We start from the raw sequence: 19,235 nt of genomic DNA, 5'->3' as shown, positions 1-19,235 counted from the left end.
GAGCCAATTTCGAAGAACGTCACTATGTGACATGACCCTCCCTAGGGATTAACATCTGGAATGGGCAGAGGAAACCAGCCACAGTCTCCCCATTCCTTGCTCCATTTCTGACTCGGAGCCCTACTCTAACCTTTAACCAGGGCAGGAAAAGATCGCTACTGCCCCCTTCTGGCCCGCTGTATTTTCTCTTCTAGAAATCCGAAACTTCAAGAGGATGCCCAAGGATTTGGAGCCACTGAAGAGAACTCGCGGAAGGGGTTTTCCCTAGCAGAGAGGTAGAGAGATACTTTGGGAACAGGCGGCTAAAATCAAACGAAAACACTCCAGGGGTGAGGAAGGCATAAAGGGTTTCTCAATTAATTCAGCAATCCCCACGTATCTCTCCCCGCACACGGGTTTCTCTGGGCCACGGAAATATCCCCTGCTCTCCAGCACAGGACTCCCCTTTGCTCCCAGCTTCTACTCGTCAAGAGTGGGCAACCCACTCCCCGATTATAATTTCCGTACTCCACATCCTGTCTGGTGCTTCCCTGATTTCGTTTGCCCACGCCTAGACCTCATTCCCTTCTCTTCTCTGCTTCCAACTCCTGTCCCGCCCACCCACCGGCAGACAGCTCAGACCCTCCTCTCCCTCACCCACTCCGTCTCCCCTGACCTCTGCTCTTCCTTGGCTGTCATCGCGCCCCCTTCGGCACCCCTGAGCTGAGCGGGCAGTCACTCTCTGCCTCTGAATGACAGGCAAGTCCCCTCCAGAATGCCTCTCCCCGACCCCCGCCCCAAGCGCCTGAGAAAGGAAACATGCGCACTTCAGAGCTAGCAGCTGTCCTAGTGCTGAAATTTATAGGCTGGGGAAGAGCAGGTCTCCCTGTCTTTCTGTAGCCCTCATTCCAGCACAGGAGCTCAGCGTTTTCGCCCTCTCCTCTCTCCCCACTCCAGCCCGCAGAGTCCTTTCGTCTCCCTCATTTACAACTTCTTTGACAAAGAGAACCTTTGCTAGAGAAAGGGGATTCGCTCCACAGAAAGGACTTAAAAGCCACGGCAACCAGACTTCCAGCATGGCACTGTCACCAGCCCCCTTTGCCTGGTGATGCGATTAAGGTAGCGGCATTTTTATTATTTAAGGGGAGCAGCTGGGGGGATCATCAGTTCTGAGGCTTTGTCTTCTCTGGGTTCACTGATGGTCCCGAGTCCAGTCTGACCTGAGCACGATGCTTAGTACTGGCACTTTTTGTTTTTTCTCAGCAAACTATACAAACCCCAATCTCTTTCTGATTTTCAAGGAAACTAGATCCCTGCCAGGTTTTGAATCTGGACAATAGACAGATACTTTGTCCTAGCTTCTCACTGGAATCGTTTCGGGGCTGTTTTCCACAAGATCGCAGAAACAGGAATGAACCGGCAGCTAGTGAACATTTTGACAACCTTGTTTGCATTTTTCTTAGAGACAAGCCACTTCAGGTAGGTGAAAAGACTTTGCATGTTGATATTTTCCACATGAGAACTGTTTGAAAGATAACATGTCATACAGTTTTTCTCAATTTCCTATGCCCCAGATCATATTATTTTAATTTTATGGGAGGGAGTTAGATTTCTTTTGTTCTTTTAAAAAGATTAATTTTGATGGGAGGGGTGTAAATTTTCACAAAGGCAAGTTTTATGATATAGAACCCCACTCTATGCATTTCAACATATTTTCACAGCCAATGTGATATTAAAGTAGTCTGATGAGTTGCATGCTCTTTAAATTTCTATATAATGGTGAATTTTTTTTTTTTTTTTTTTGCTTTCAAATTCTGGAAGTCATTTAAAAGGATTATTGAATGCAATACTTTTCATATGCTGGAAGTGCTTGGATAAATTTACCAAGATCATGCTTATTTTATATGAGATATTAAAAAACCTTAATTCTTAACCAACTTGGGACTTCTATTATATTTCAGCAACTAGATGCATACTATGAGGACTACAATTCAGGAAATTTCTTGAAACATCAGTAACATTTCAAATCACATTTTGCCACTATATTCTACTGTTCGGTATAGTCGAAATTGATTGCCTACCAAAATGTAATTAAAATGACATCTTTGTATTTATGTATGCATGTGAAATAGACTATGAATAATTAAAATAATTGAGAAATCATTATTTGCATGCTTGCATTTTCTACCTAATTTAAAAATTGTCAAATCAATTGATACTTCAAAATATCAGATTATTACCAATAAGTAAAATAGCCAACCTAATGAAAGATAGATAGGAGATGTTCATACAACAAAGTACAGAACTCTTCATTTAATTTTCACCAAATTTTATGGTATTTTTTCACAGAACCAAGAGAAATGAAACATATAGCAGCAATGCTCTGAGTACTGGGAAAACCCACTACGTTCCTTTCAGGTTCACACCTCCTACTATGATTAAGAAAAACTGTAGGCTGGGTTTTATTAGAATCATCATCATCATCATCATCATCACCATCATCATCATCTTCACCTTCACCTTCACCACTACCACCACTATCATAATCAAATAGTACTTGATTAATCAGATGATCTGCATATGGGAATGTGAGTATTTCTAGATGTTCATATCAATTTTTTAAATCCTATCAAATGTTTGCATCATCTTTGCACTTATAGTTAATATTACTTCTTTGAAAAACTGGAAAAAATGTGGTAATTTTTGTGGTAATTTTTTTAGTTATAAAATTAACAAGACTATTACATTATTGAAAACAAAGCTTGTAGAATTTCTTCAGGGTAGAAATCAACATTCAGTCACCACTATATATTGTGAAATAATTCATTTTCACTATAAAATAAATGTGCTCTTTTTATAAGCCCTTTAAGGAAAATACAAAATTTCCAACCAACATTCAGTATTTTTGATCATTCAAGAGAAAATAATTTAAAAGTTTTTTTCTATGAATACTTTATTCCAGTCAACAATTTAAATGCTTATGTATAAATAACAACTGATACAATAGAAGTACAGGCAAGCTCGTTGTTGACCTATTTTAGAATGAAGTTAAATTTCCAAGTGAAGATTTGCTTTTAGACATCACAATGAAAAGTATTAATAGTTGATAGCTGGAATAGAATCTAGCAGGTGAGAAAATAAGCAATGGGATAATTAGTTCATGCTTACTTTGTTCTGCCTATATTTCTTATAAAAAAGTAGAGGACTTATTTTAAGGGCTAAAATATTAGGTAAATTTTTTGAAATGCACGAGGAAATGATTTTAAGACAAACACCTACATTTTAGAAGTTATCATCTTCATTTCTCTGTTGACTCTAGAAAGAAATGTCCTTAACAATATGTCCATAAAACCTACACTCTAAAACTCTGCATGTTGTTTCATCTTAAACATCTTATGTATGGCTGAAGTTTGAAAACTTAGGAGATATGACTCAGAATTTGTACCTCTCATCATTTAAAGTTAACTCTAGACCAGAAGTTGACCAAAGAGTTTGTCATTTATTTTCTTCTTAGTAACATATCAAATACATTTACAAAACATGTGAAACATTATCTGAGTATTAGTTCTTAGGCTATGAGAATGGAATTATTGCTAAAATATTCAATGATATGTTTAGGGCTGCTTTCTGCAAAGACCATGACTCCAGGTCTGGAAAACAACCTTCGCAGACCCTATCTCCTTCAGATTTCTTGGACAAATTAATGGGAAAGACATCAGGATATGATGCAAGAATCAGACCAAATTTTAAAGGTACGTTTTACTTAAACTTATGTTAAGCCTGTGGGAAATCTAGACATTTAAATATTCTTTAAAAAATTTTCAGGTCTTTTTATTATAAAATGGAAACAAGTATAGCATTCATTTCAATTTGGGATTCTTTTGAACTAGTCTTTGTTAGCAGCTTAAATTTTACATGTTGCTTGCAACTTTTGAAAACTTTCATTTGTGCTCTATTTCACAAAGAAGACTAATGTCAGAGATTATTACCACATTCGCTCTTTTCTCTTAAGTAAGACAGTGATTGGAAATGAATACAAGAGCAAATGATGGGCTTCACTTGTATGAATGCCTATCAGGACTCATAATTCAATGGTTACACCAAAATCCTTGGTTTGGGTTTTAAATACCTATTCCCAAAGTAAAGATTAAATCTCAGTGTAAAACATGCCATTTTACACATTTCAGGCCTCTCTCATTTTTAAATATTGTGAGAAGAGGCTCTAATACCACATCAGAAAATTTTGATTTCCTCAACATTCTAATTATTTATTTGACATATCTGAAATTAACATAGAAGATAACAGAATTATAAAGTGCACATGCCAAAGACAATACTTTCTTGGTTCAATTAGAAACAAACAGAAAAAATTGATATTATTGTTGAACATTACAAAAATTAATTAATAGTCTGAAGAAATTATTTTTAACTATCTGGTTTATTTTTATTCTGAATCAGAAAAGTACTGTAACAAGAACCAATCACTAATAATTGGATTATTGTTAATGTTTTACATTTTAAATGCTTTAATTTTTTAATATATATTTTAAATGACAACTGCATTTTATCTTATAGTTTAATACATTGTGAAATGTTTATAATATTTCATAAGAGGAGAAACCTATAATATTCTTGATGTTATGTCACAGTCCATGCATTGCTTTGGTTCTGCTTATTAGCACTTTAATTGGATTGCTTTCCTTGAATTTTTATTAATTTTTATTATTAGCAAATGTGAGCATAAAAATTAAATTCTAAATTCATTTATTCTTTAAATGCTATACCTGAATATACTCAGCTAAGGACACATTTCATAAAGAAATATTAGAATTTTAACAAAACGTGTTTTTTATTTATAGGGTATTTCCAAAAGAGACAACAGAACTAAGTTCAAAGCTTGATTTTCCTGAAAACAATTTTCATATTCATCCCATTTCATATTAATTTTGTGATCATTGCTTTGGAAGTCAATATTTGAAACAAAATCCTATGAGTAACATGTCAAGAATCAGCTTTCAATGGCACTGCTCATTCATACATTTATTCATTTAACTCTTCAATAACTCTGGAGTTTGAACTATATGCAAAATGCTAACTCCTGCATGCTTTGAGAAGTGGAAAGATGACACAGTTTTGGGTGCTACCATAAAAATTTTCAGTAAGGAGATTAGATGTTACATGAATATTTATAAAATATAATGATATAATCTATATATTATTATACAGAAGTAAAGTAATTAAGAGTTAAGTAACATTAGGAAGTATAGATAAAATACTACAGGTTTCCAACAAATAAAAAGATGATTTCTATTAAGCTATTCATGGAAAGCTTTATAGAGAAGGTGCAGAGATGAAAAAATTGTTTCAAGTTCATGAGCATCCTGTTTAATAGCAGTTATTATTATTTTCTAGTACTAATTCTTCAAAAGGAGATAGAAGTACAGAGAGTAATAAAAATCCATGTTGCTACTTTAAGTAACCATATAGAATGAACAATCATTTCCAAATGAAAGCTTTTTTTCTGGTTCTTCTGGGGATGTCACCCTTTTGAAGTGACAGTTCTCATTATTCTAAATGATAAATAAATAAGGGGAATATCAAGTATAGCAAAGTATGACTATGTTTTGAGATCTATCCACTACTTGAAGACCTGGACACAGGATATTTAAAGACTTATAAGAGGGAAATATGTGGATATAATTTAAGACTCTATTATTAATGGACTTCACTGAGTTTTGTCTCCCTCTCCCTTTATATACCCATTTCAATGAACCCTGATACTCTTTCATAAATTTTATTTACACAGACAAGTTATAACAACAATTACCTAACAGTTCCCACAATTCTCATTACTTTTAGGATCTTGGCTTTTCCTGTATATAGAACATTCCTCATTATTTTAGACAAAAATAATTATCCCTCCTTAGTGTTCCCACAAAACTTTATGTTTAATATGGTTCTTTAGCATACTTATGTTTTATCTACCCACCTGTACACCACATCTGAGAGGGCAGTGAAGTGTTATTATTTAGAAGAAGAAGAAGAAGAAGAAGAAGAAGAAGAAGAAGAAGAAGAAGAAGAAGAAGAAGAAGAAGAAGAAGAAGAAGAAGAAGGGATAATGATCATGATTAATAAGACACAAGTGCAATATTTGGCCACAAGAATAAAAGCAAGAGCCAGATATGGGCTGCTGAGGCAAGGGGAATGGCTTTTCTAGAAGTCTTACTAAATAATAGCACATTTCTCTGTTTCCTTGCTGCTATGCACTAGCAAGGGAGAAAGAAATGCATATGCATTATTTTTCTTATTGGAAGGCATGTCTCCTTCATACTTATAAGTCAGTAAAATATATCATGTCTATTCAATGTCCCTGATAGACTCTGAAAGATGTCATAATGGGGATACATGCAAGAAGGAAGATGGACTGGACGTAAGCTAGAAAAGGGAAGCTGAGACATGATTCAGACGTAGGTCTGTAATTGAGAGCCATTCTTAGAAGCTATAGGGAGAAAATAGCTTTTCTGATGTGAAGCATAAGTGTATAAACAAAGTCGTGAGTCAGAGTTGCCAATTGCATTACATCTATAAGATCCATAGAGACCTGGGCCAGATCTTGTTAAAACATAAATTTTCAAAATCCTCAGTTCAGATAAAAACACAAGCTATGTCTGCCTGGTTTTGAAACTATGGTAAATATCGATTTTATGCCAACAGATGAGTCTTTTTCCCCACTTGGGTGTTTTATCTCATTGTCAGTTGATTTATAATGATGTTATTCTATCATTCTATCAGCTATTCCTTTGTCAGTATTATTGTATCTTGAAAATGCCACTTTAAACATTAAGCTTTTAAAGAAGCCAAATGAAATGCTCAAACCAGAGCAAAATGCATTAGTTCTAATTCTCTGTCTTTGAAACAAAGCCTTTATCTATTGTAATGAGATTTGCTTTGAAAATTAAATTAACTTGGAGTTATAGCCTAAGTTTTATCCCAATATGAATAAATACATTTCACTATCACATTCGTTTTGCAGTAGGATCTTGAAAAGATAAGGCCAGGAGATAATTATTCACTTTACTTCTTTGTGCATGCCATGCATACTATTCTCCCCCCTCACCCTATGTCTGGAGACCTAAATCTGAAAGTGTCATGTGTGACATTAAAATCTACATTTGCATGCAATATGGCTTCCTTCATTTCCCAAGGAGATATCAGCTCAAGAGGTGTTTCAGATAAAAGTAGAAATAAGTTCCCTTCTAGAACAACTAAAGGTCTTCAGGTTTCTCCCCTTGGAAATTCTCTTGTCTGTAGCCATGTAAACCTCAAACTCAAATCCTGTGCTTATCAATCCTTATAGGGCGTAGCTTGAACACAAATGTACATCAAGTAGGGATGCTTGGAAAGAGTGATTTTCTCACTGACAATGTAGCCACATAGTGTGACCATTTCTTTGATCACCCTGGTAGATGTGGGCATCACATACTAATATGAAGAGTAAAATGCTGCCAAAACTGGTTTGGCTCAGTGGATAGAGCATTGGTCTGCAGACTGAAAAGTCCCAGGTTCGATTCCTGTCAAGGGCATGTACATTGGTTGTGGGCACATCCCCAGTAGGGGGTGTGCAGGAGGCAGCTGGTCGATGTTTCTCTCTCATCCATGTTTCTAGCTCTCTGTCCCTCTCATTTCCCCTCTGTAAAAAATCAGTAAAAAATATATTTTTTTTAAAAAGAGTAAAACGCTTTCATGTATCAGAAGTATTTGACCTAAGTACAGAAAGTAGCAATAGCCTTCAGGCACCTGAAAGGGTAAAGCCATCTATCTAATAAAAGAGTAATATGCAAAGTAACCATCACTCTGCTACACCAACAAGCCATGCCCACCAGCCAATCAGGAGGAAGTATGCAAATTAACTGAACCAAGATGGCTGCACCCACAGAGCTGCAGCAAACAGGAGGCTTGGGTTTCCCAGGCAATCAAGGAAGCCAAGATTCCCTGCCACCATGGCCTGCTGTGGCTTCTGCTCATAGCTACAAAGTTTCAATTATAGAAGATAAGTAAATCGCAACAAAAATGGCTGCAGCATTCGAGTAAGCAGAAGGTTGGCTCCGCTCAAGGCTACCAAATTTCAATTATAGAAGATAAATAAACCCCAGATACCAGAGCCTCTGCTTGGGTCACCAGGGGGCATGGCTGGCCTGCAAACCACCACAGGCCCCTTACTCAGGCCACCCCACACCTCAAGGGAACCCCCACCCTTATCCGGAACACCATTCAAGGCAAACCAGCTGGCCCCCACCTGTGCATCAGGCCTCTATCCTATCTAATCCTATCTAATAAAAGAATAATATGCAAATTGACTGTCACTCCAACACACAAGATGGTTGCCCCCATGTAGACACAAGATGGCCACCACAAGATGGCCAGCAGGGGAGGGCAGTTGGGAGGGACCAGGCCTGCAATGGAGGTGCACTTAGGGGTTACCAGGCTGGCAGAGGAGGGAAGTAGGGGGCAACCGGCCTGAAGGGAAGGGCAGTTGGGGGGTGGGGGGACCCAGGCCTGCAGGGGAGAGCAATTAGGGAGGACCAGGCCTGCATGGGAGGGCAGTTGGGAGTGGCCAGGCCTGCAGGGGACGGCAGTTAAGGGCAATCAGTCTGACAGGGGAGAAGTTAGGCATCCATCAGGCTGTCAGGGAAATGGTTAGAGGGTGATCAGGCTGGTAGGTAGAAGCAGTTAGGGGCAATCAGGAAGGCAGGCAAGCAGGCAGGCAAGCATTTGGGAGCCAGCAGTCCTGGATTGTGAGAGGGATGTCCGACTGCCCTACCAGGATCAGGCCTAAACGGGCAGCCGGACATCCCTCGAGGGGTTCCAGATTGGAGAGGGTGCAGGCTGGGCTGAGGGACACACAAGCCCATGCATGAATTTTGTGCACTGGGCCTCTAGTTTTAGAATAAGACAACAGGAGATAAAAGGAGGAGAAAAGTTATTGAAAAGAAAGGCTGTGGATAACAAAGGGAATGATATTGTTAGCGATGATATTTATGAAGATTTTTTTAAATATCTGAAGTCCACTTTGTCATAATTTATTTTAGATTTTGTGTTCTGGATGGACACCAAGTAATACATTTGTATATAGTAGGCTACTACTACAGGCCTACAAGGTCCCTGTTCGGGATTACAGGTGGTATCAAGAAAGAGGCATCTTTCCTGGCTGGTGTGGCTCAGTGATTGAGCATCAACCCATGAACCAAGAGGTCACAGGTTCGATTCCTAGTCAGGTCACATGCACATGCCCAGTTGTGGGATCGATCCCTAGTGGAGGGGGGGGGGGTTGCATGAGAGACAGCAGATCAATGTTTCCCTCTCATCTATGTTTCTATCTTTCTCTCCCTCTCTCTAAAAATCAATAAAAACATTTTTTTAAAGAAGTAGGCATCCATGGCATTCTAGCACACTCTAGTAAAGTATATTCCAATAAGTTAACCTTAATGGAATATGTCTTTTATTCTGTGCTGACAGAACGGTATAGTAGAAAAAGCCCTGGACATAGATCCAAAAACCCCAGGTTCATGTCCTGACTCAGCCACTTTTGACCTCAGGTTTTCTTCTGCCTTTTTTTCTCATTTGGGTTGTTCTGAACATCAAAGGAGATTATGCATCTGATAGATTTGTTTTGAAGTAGGAAGACCTAGATAATTTGAATTATTATTATTAGTAGTCCTCCATTTCTCCTTTTAACCAACACTGATTATATATTATCAAAGCTTACCTTTCATGGCAATTGGGTCTTTTTAATTGTTTGATGTTTTAAAAATGTTTTTATTGATTTTAGAGAGAGAGAGGAATGGATATATATATATATATATATATATATATATATATATATATATATATATGAAATATTGATAGGTGCCTCCTGCATGCCCCCTATGGGTAGCATGCCCACAACCTAGGCCCCTAACACTCCTCCCCACCTCCTCCTTCCTTTGTCAAAACAGGCCCTGACTAGAATCAAACCAGCAATCTTTCAGTCCATGGGACAATACTGGAGCTACTGAGCCACATTAGTCAGGGCACTGTTTGATTTTTTTTTAATGAAAAAAAAATCTTGAAAAGTTCTAGCATCTTAGAGTTCAAACACACTAACAAGAACATAGATAACGAGTCTCAGCTAGTTCTCCCTTTGTTAGTTTGATGAGGAAATTTTCAACATGAAAGGGCTATTTCTAATCCTAAATATATAAGAAAGAGGGAGCCATTTATGAAAAGGATTTATCATTATCCTTTCAAATCGAATCCCTCATTGTTTTTGGACTCTTTAAGTGAAGAAAGAAAAAGACATGGAACTAATTTCATGTGGTCCTAGAAAGAACCGTAAATTTACACGAAGATATATGACTGTCATTTCTGATGTATTTTCTTGTGCAGTTACTGCAGTTGCAAGGGTTGTTGCAATAATATGCTGAATTTATTTCCTATTTTAGAATAAGTATTTTTTTAAATATATTTTATTGATTTTTCACAGAGAGGAAGGGAGAGAGATAGAGAGCTAGAAACATTGATGAGAGAGATACACCGACCAGCTGCCTCCTGCACATCCCCCACTGCAACCAATGCACATGCCCCTGACCAGAATCGAACCTGGGACCCTTCTGTCTGCAGGCTGACGCTCTATCCACTGAGCCAAACCGGCTTCGGCTAGAATAAGTATTTTTAAAAGAACGTGTAGTCTCTACAACACAGAAGGTTAAGAGCATTGGAAATGGGAAACCTTAACTTAGTTTTTGAGAATGTATTGTATTGTATTGTTTCTTAGTTGATTCTGGGTGACTTTATATCTTGAGTTTTCATTATTGAAAGTGCCTGAACATTTATCCTGAATTCTATAGTGCTTGTTGCTCCTCCCCATCCTGAAAGGCAATTTATCCCATTTTGCTGATAATCTGAAACTTTATTTTAAAAAAATAATGGCTTAGATATCAGGATATATTAGTCCTTACTGGGGTCTTCAAACTACGGCCCGCGGGCCACATGCGGCCCGCAGAGGAGTCTGATCCTGCCTGCCAGGTTTTTTGGGTAGTGAGCGCAGCTGAGGTGTTACAGTAGGAATTAGTAGTTCATATAGTCCGGCCCTCCAGCTCTCTGAGGGACCGTGATCTGGCCCCCACTTTAAAAAGTTTGAGGACCCTTGTATGTGTCCAGCTGGAGCAAGCCATTTTAGAGTGACAAAAAGTCATTAGTTTGTTTGTTTTTTTCTTGCTGATGTTGAATATTTTTCTTGGTGTGTTAGATCAGATACATTTGGAATAGGGTCTTAAAAATGAAAATATAGTTGACCTAACCTCATAATAACAAGGTCATTAGAAGCACTCTGGGTTCTCCTAGGAGTTAACACCTCTTAAAAGAGGCAGTCCTGAGGGTGACATGCAGCATTTGCTCATTGACTTCTTTTTTGAGAGGGCTACTCTGGACACTTGTGACTGATTGCAGACACATTTAGCCACACAAAACCCACTAAAGAAAGAGCATGACCAAAAGGAATAGGTCTCTAAGTGGTACTCTTATGTGTGCAAGATGTTTAAGAATAAAGTCACTAGGTGACCCTCTTGGAGTCTAGTCTGGCTAGCCAACTACTGTGGTCATGGGGCAAGTACCAGAGTGATGCTGGGCCCTCTCTGACTCATGCCCTGGCTTATGCACTCAACATTCCCTTGTGAGCATGAATATACCAAATGGTGGCTGCGTTTTATTAACATATTCATCCAAGAGGGCAAAAGAGAATCCTGGCTTGAGTCAAAATATGGAAACTCAATAGGCATTTATCATGGATATGACTGGATAAGTCTTGTTTTTCTCTGATGGGAGGGGGTTCCGAACCACTTTCTTGAGGAAAAATAAATTACATGCCCATGCATTGTCAAAGCAATAGAGTACATTTTTGTCAAGTAGTGCACATGTGGGCACAAATACTATATGTAAATATTTACATCTTTATATTTGAGTCTAAACACACATTTGCTTATTCCTTTAATAATTGGTAAACAATTAATATGTGCAGGTGCCATGTTACTACTTGCTAAGCATATAGTGGTAAACAGAAATTTAAGTTTTAATTTATATTTTTGAAAATTGGAAGAACAGAAGAATTCCCTGTATTATTTAGTGTTTCCATATAACTTTACAGAGATGTGCTTTATTATTCATGAAACAAGAACTACATTTACCAGATTTTAGAGACAAAGAACCTAAGACTTGCCATGACATGATTTGACTAATGTTACAAAGCAGCTCTATCAAATTGGGAATTTAGAACATCAAGAACCTGAATATTCATGACAATTTTTGTTGCTATCTTTATTTTTCAGTTACAGTTGATATTCAATATTATTTTGTATTAGTTTCAAGTGTGCAGCATATTGGTTAGACAATCATATACTTTATCAAGTGCCCCCCCCCATATTTCCAGTACCTGTGTAGCTCCATACTTAGTTATTACAATATTATTACTATACTAGTGGCTCGGTGCACACATTCATGTACCCGTTCCCTAGGCCCGGCCAGCGATCAGGGCCTTTCAGGTTCCCTGCCTCCCCACCTCCTCCTTCCTTTGTCATCCACATCTGCTGGTTCCGACATGCAGGCTGGGAGAAGGGGCCAACCGCCACCACAGTGGGTGGGTGGCAGGCCAATTGGGCCTGCTAGCTAGAGGTAGGGAGGATTGGGAGAGGGACCCAGGAGGTTGGCCACCAGCCCCAAGGAGGGATCCAGTCCTCAGCTCCTCTGAGAAAGGGGCTGTGTTAGCTGCCACCTATCCCCTGTTCCCTGTCCAGGCCTGGGGGCCCAGCTCCAATCAGGGTTTGCTAGCTGTGGGGGCAGGGACTAGGAGGTTGGCCAGCAGGCCCCATTGGCAATCAAGGCCTACAGGCTGGAGGCAGCTCCTGCATTGAGCATCTGCCCCTTGGTGGTCAGTGCTCATCATGCAACCAGTTGTTCCAGTTGTTCCATTGTAATGGTCGTTTAGGCATATATATTCCCTATGCTGTATTTTATATCCCCATGACTATTTTGTAACTACCAATTTATACTTAATCCCTTCATCTTCTTCACCCAGTCCTCCAACACCCCTCCTCTTTGATAACCATCCATCTGTTCTCTGTATCTATTAATCTGTTTCTACTTTGATCATTTGCTTTGTTCTTTAGATTCCACATATAAGTGAAATTACATGGTATTTGTCTTCTTCTGAGTTAGTTCACTTAGCATAATACCCTTTAGATCCATTCATAGTGTCACAAATGGTAAGATTTCATTCTTTTTTATGGCCAAATAATACTCCTTTGCATATATGTACCACCACTTTTTTATCCACTTGACTGTTGATGGGCACTTGCATTGTTTCTATATCTTGGCTACTGTAAATAATGCTGCAATTAACATAGCAGTGCATATATTCTTTCAAAATAGTGTTTTGGGTTTCTTTGGATATAAACCTAGAAGTAGGAACACTGGGTCATAAGGCCATTTCATTTTTAATTTTTCTAGCAACCTCCATACTGTTGTCCGTACTGGCTGCACCAGTCTGCATTCCCACCAATACTGCATGAAGATTCCCTTTTAACCACATCCTCATCAACAACTGTTTATTGATGTTAGCCATTCTGGCAAGTGCAAGGTGATGTCTTATCCTGGTTTTAACTTATATTTCTCTGATAATTAGTGACATTGAGTATCTTTTCATAAAGCAGAGGCCCTGGTATCTGGGATTTCTTTATCTTCTATAATTAAAACTTTGTATCCTTGAGTGGAGGCCAGGGCATCACCAGGGGCAATGCAAGCCTCCTGCTGAGCTCCAGCTCCATGGAAAATTTTTTGTTGGGACTTATTTATCTTCTATAATTGAAACTTTGTAGCCTTGAGAGGAGGCCAGGGCTGATCAGAGTGGGCAGGAACCTTGGCATATATATATATATATATATATATATATATATATATATATATATATATATATATATATATATTAAGAGAGGGAGGGAGAAGGAGAGAGAGATAGAAACATCAATGATGAGAGAGAATCATTGATCAGCTGCCTCCTGCACACCCCCTACTGGGGATTGAGCCCACAACCCAGGCATGTACCCTTGGCTGGAATCGAACCTGGGACCCTTCAGTCCCGCAGGCTGACGATCTATCCACTGAACCAAGCCGGCTAGGGCCCTTGGCTTCCTTCACTGCTGGGGAAACCCAATCCTCCTGCTTGCTCCGTAGCTGCAGCCATCTTGGTTGGGTTAATTTGCATACTCGCTCCTGATGGCCTGGTGGGCATGGCTTCTGGGCGTAGGAGAGGTATGGTCAATTCACATGTTTCTCTTTTATTAGTGTAGATAGTATAGTTTGATATCAGGTAGCATAATAACTCCAACTTTGCTCTTCTTTCTCAAGATTGCTGTGGCTATTCAGGGTCTTTTGTGGATATATATATATATATATATATATATATATATATATATATATTATTTGTTCTAGTTCTGTGAAAAACGCTATTGGTATTTGCATTGAATCTATAGATTGCTTTGGGTAGTATGGACATTTTAATAATATTAATTCTTCTTATCAATAAGCATGGTATATGTCTCCCTTTATTTATACATTTTTCAAACAAATCTATGATTTTAAATATGTTTTTATTGATTTTAGAAAGAGAGGAGGGAGAGAGAGAGAAACATCAATGAGAAAGAAACATTGATCAGTTGCCTCCTACATGCTCCCTATTGGGGTTCAAGCCATAACCAAGGCATGTGCTTGTGGGCATGTGCCCTGGCCAGGGATCAAACCAATGACCTCTTAGTGAATGGAAGTACACTCAATACATTGAACTGCACCAGCCAAGCAGAAATCTAAGCTTTTAAATGCCAGTTCTCACTTTACTAAAATCTGAAATATAATTTCTAAGTTGAATACTATATTGTCTAGGAAAATAAATGGCATACTCCAGTGAGGTATGGCAGGTATGGCAGCGTTTGGAAAACCAATCTCTAGAAGGAGAGTATCATACTCTGAGCCTATCAAGAGTAGACTTGAGAGGCAAGGAAGAGAGTGGTTACCAGAACCTAGAGGAAGTGGCTACATAGAGAGGCCACCGAATGAGTTCTGTGGAGCAATGTAGTTAATCTGTGCTGTCCTAGCAGGGAAGAGGCTAGGGTATAACTAGTCTGACCTCATGCTTTTCATTTTCTTGTGGAAGCCCCTCATTGGCCAAATACAACTAAAAGTCAGAGGGCAGGCTCAATGATTAAAACCTAGAAGATCAACTTTCCAGGGTATGGCAAAGAACAGAACAGAAAAGAGAGTGTCTCTGGGAATGAATATATGGAAGATAATCAGCACAAAGTCGTTATGAGCAAAGCCACCCCTCAAGTAGTCAAGCAGACAGCTCTAAAATTCATGACCAGTTCAGTAAGCCTTCCTTTATCAGACTTAAGATAGAATGGAAATCAAAAAGTCATAACCTTTGGATAAATTATCCCAATAGATACATGATAATTCCAAAAGGAGAGAAGAGAGAGGAAGATAATATAACATGATAGTCCTGTCTCATAGACAGACAGTTAAAAGGGGCACAACCAATGGACTAGCAGTAGTCGTGGGGAGAGTTCTTCCTGTGGAATATATGAAAGTAATTAATATAATTACTTTTCTCTCTGATTTAATATGTGTATGTTTTCTAAAATCACTGTCCTTGCCCCACAGTAATCCCCTCAAAGATCCACATATTGGGATGTGTTATGGGCTTAGATTTGTGCACAAGACTTAATGCCAAGTCTCTTTGGGGCAGCACGACTGAGACACATTATTTCCCTCCATGTTGTTCTGTCCTACACAGAGCTGAAGAAGGAGTGTTAGAAGGAGAAAAGGTTAGGTATGTGAGGGGGGGTAGTTAGAAGAGTGTGAAGACAGGAGCAGAGTAGTGTGTGTTTGAGTAAAATGGGAAATCTGAGGGACAGTTGTTTGTTTTCAATTCCTTGGCTGGTTTGATTAGTGTACCTGAAATACAGCTACTAATGGCAATTCTACTTATTTAGGAAAACCTCAGACCACTTTACCACATAATTTTCTTTCATTTTAAAATCCAATAGTACAAAGGAGATAATATAATTATTCTTCTTATGATTTATTTACATTTAAATACTTCAAGATGTTGAGTCCTGAGAACCACTTCATGTCCAACAACGCAGTTGAGATTTCTTTCATCAGGCTTTCTCTTAGGAAAAGCATTATTTGCTCCCCAAAAGAATGTGTTGAGAAAACAAGGGGTCTGTTCACTTAGCTTTGAACCTTAAAGTCTCTCAATAGTGAATGATACATACATTTGGTAAACCACACTGTAACTACTCAAGTTAAATGATATGATTCAGAATAATTTATAAATATACTGTACAATGTTTCAGTAGATTTCTTACATTCTACTGTTTCATTTTAATTATCTCTGGTTTTAGTACTTGAGCACTATATAGAGTATTACAAATCAAAAGACTTGGAATTTAATACTAAACCAAATTATTAACCAACCAGATGTGTTTCTCAAACCACATTCTTCAGAACGCCTGCTTCAGAGCTGAAGAGCTCTGTTAAAAAAAAAGGTACATACAGGGAACTACACTTCTCCAACTCTACCTCCCCAGAATTATGGGATGATGGGAACTTGAAATAGTCACTTTAACAAATTAATTACTATTTGCAGTTTAAGAATTATAGGACTAGAATGAGAAATATTTCCTTTTGAATCTGAAGGATACAGTATAGTATTTCCCCCAAGATACCCTGTGTTGGTATTGCCTTACCAAAAATAGAGGGGGAAATACCAAATGAGATTTAAAAAAAAATCTAAACTAAGACTCATGAGACCTGGTTTGATCTCCAGTTTTGCCAGCTGTGACAATTTGTGAAGCATGCCACTATACCTCTCTGGGATTCATTCTTGTCATATCTAAAAGGATTTGTACCAAGATGTTTTCCATGTCACCTTCCACTTTGACAGTCCCTCTCTTTATAGTCTATATTAATATATTTGCATTTGTCCTTTTGTAAGTTATTGTTTCCCCCACAGAAGAACTTGGATGCCTCCACTATTCCTAGAGAACTGGCCTCTCCTCTGAGAAATTCTTAATTCTGTCCAAAACATTTTTTTATAGTTGCACATAATTTATTTCAACTCGCAATATTTCAAGGATGATTCATTATACTCTGGGGAGACTCTGGAAACTTATGAGGGGATTACTGAAGAAATCAGCCATTGAAATTTTTGCCTTGCTTTTGATCTGGAGGTAGCAAATCCATGTACAGAGGCTGTCTGAGAAAAGCAGCTAGCATGCTTTACTAGTTTAGCATTGGGCCAAAGATGTTTCTCAAAACAACCAGTTCCATGAAATGTTCTCAGATATAAGGTTGAAAATCTATCTACATAAAAGCCTAAGTGACCATCGCAACTAAACAGATGACCAAACAGGCTGCATGGGGCATTCAGGCTGGCGGGGGGCAGGTGAAGGACAACCAAATGACTGAACAGCAGGCTGCATTGGTGACCAGGATGGCAGGGTGGCAGTTGAAAGTGATCAGGCCAGCAGGAAGAGGAAGTTAGGGATGATCAGGCTGGCAGGCAGGTGAGCAGTTTAGGAGTCAGCAGTCCAGGATTGTGAGGGGGATGTCTGACTGCCAATTTAGGCCCAATCCCAGGGCCTAAACAGGCAGACATCCTCTGAGGGGTCCTGGATTAGAGAGGGTGCAGGCTGGGCTGAAGGGACCCTTCCCTGACTGCTTCCCCACCACCATGCATGAATTTCATGCACCGGGACTCTAGTGTAAAATAAGAATGGAAAATTCTTAAAACATCCTCTAAGAGAGTCCTAATATTTATTAGCATATTAAAAGGTTTTGAGAAAACCTGCTGTAAAAATACAAGTTTTTTTTTTTTTTTAATTTTTACACTGAGGCTTATCCTATCTAATAAAAGAGTAATATGCAAATTAACTATCACTCTGCTACACCTACAAGCCACGCCCACCAGCCAATCAGGAGCAAGTATGCAAACTAACCCAACCAAGATGGCTGCAGCCACAGAGCAAGCAGGAAGCTTGGGTTTCCCCAGAAATGGAGGAAGCCAAGCTTCCCACCTGCTCTGGCCTGCCCTGGTCTCCTCTCAAGGCTACAAAGTTTCAATTATAGAAGATAAATAAATCCCAATAAAAATGTGCTGTGGAGTTGGAGCTGATCAGGAGGCTTGGGTTGCCCCTGGTGATGGAGGAAGCCAAGTTTCCTGGCTGGCCCTGGCCTCTGCTCAAGGCTGCAAAGTTTCAGTTAGAGAAGATAAATAAATCCCAGATACCAAGGCCTCCACTTGGGTCCCCAGGGGGTGTGGCTTGCATGCAAACCACGACAGGCCCCTCACCCAGGCCACCCCATGCCCCAAGGGAACCCACACCCTGATCTGGGACATCATTCAGGGCAAATCAGCTGGCCCCCAACCGTGCACCAGACCTCTATCCTATATAATAAGAGTAGTATGCAAATTGACTATTACTCCAACACACAAGATGGCTGCCCCCAGGTGAACACAAGATAACTGCCACAAGATGGCCAGCAGGGGAGGGCAGTTGAGAGGAACTGCCTGCAAGGGAGGGCAGTTGGGGGTGATCAAGCCTGCACGGGAGGGCAGTTAGAGGTGACCAGGCTGGCAGAGGAGGAAAGTTGGGGGCAACCAAGCCTGCAGGGAAGGGCAGTGGGCAGGACCCAGGCCTGCAGGGCACAGCAGTTGGGAGGGGGACCAGGCCTGCAGGGGAGGACAGTTAGCGATAACCAGGCCTGCAGGAGAGGGCAGTTATGGGCAAAACAGGCTGGCTGCAGACCAGTTAGGCATCAATCAGGCTGGCAGGGGAGTGGTTAGGGGGTGATCAGGCTGGCAGGCAGAAGTGGTTAGGGACAATCAGGAAGGCAGGCAGGTGAGCAGTTGGGCACCAGCAGTCCTGGATTGTGAGAGGGATGTCCGACTGCCCATTTAGGCCTGATCCTACTGGGCCTAAATTTTGTGCTTCGGGCCTCTAGTTTGGTCATAATTCTTTAAATGAGTACCATTTACAGAATATACTTTAGAAAATGTAGTCTTGGTAAGCTTCATAAATCTAAAAATGTTTCCCATGAAAATATATGATGATGATGGGAAACCTAACTATACATAAAATACAATGATCATCTCGAAAGATAATCAT

At 39.5% G+C, this 19,235-nt stretch overlaps 1 protein-coding gene across 4 annotated transcripts in view; it reads left to right on the top strand.

Annotated features, from left to right (window-relative positions):
- Positions 1–884: 884 nt before the first annotated feature.
- GLRA2 (glycine receptor alpha 2) overlaps positions 885–19,235 on the top strand; it is a 157,395-nt gene continuing 139,044 nt past the window's right edge. The window contains exons 1-4 of one of the 4 annotated variants that reach the window (XM_084869863.1): positions 885–1,098; positions 1,281–1,458; positions 2,329–2,397; positions 3,598–3,731. In XM_084869863.1, the coding sequence (XP_084725989.1) occupies positions 1,391–1,458; positions 2,329–2,397; positions 3,598–3,731 (271 nt within the window). In that variant the 5' untranslated portion in view covers positions 885–1,098; positions 1,281–1,390. Of the gene's footprint in view, positions 1,459–1,973; positions 2,067–2,328; positions 2,398–3,597; positions 3,732–19,235 lie in introns of those variants that run through there. The other 3 variants (XM_084869864.1, XM_084869865.1, XM_084869866.1) reach the window with 3 other exon arrangements.

The sequence above is a fragment of the Pipistrellus hanaki genome, assembly GCF_964339955.1.
Source record: "Pipistrellus hanaki genome assembly, chromosome: X".
In the NCBI taxonomy this organism is placed as follows: Eukaryota; Metazoa; Chordata; class Mammalia; order Chiroptera; family Vespertilionidae; genus Pipistrellus; species Pipistrellus hanaki.
This window is presented reverse-complemented; position numbering and strand designations above follow the sequence as displayed.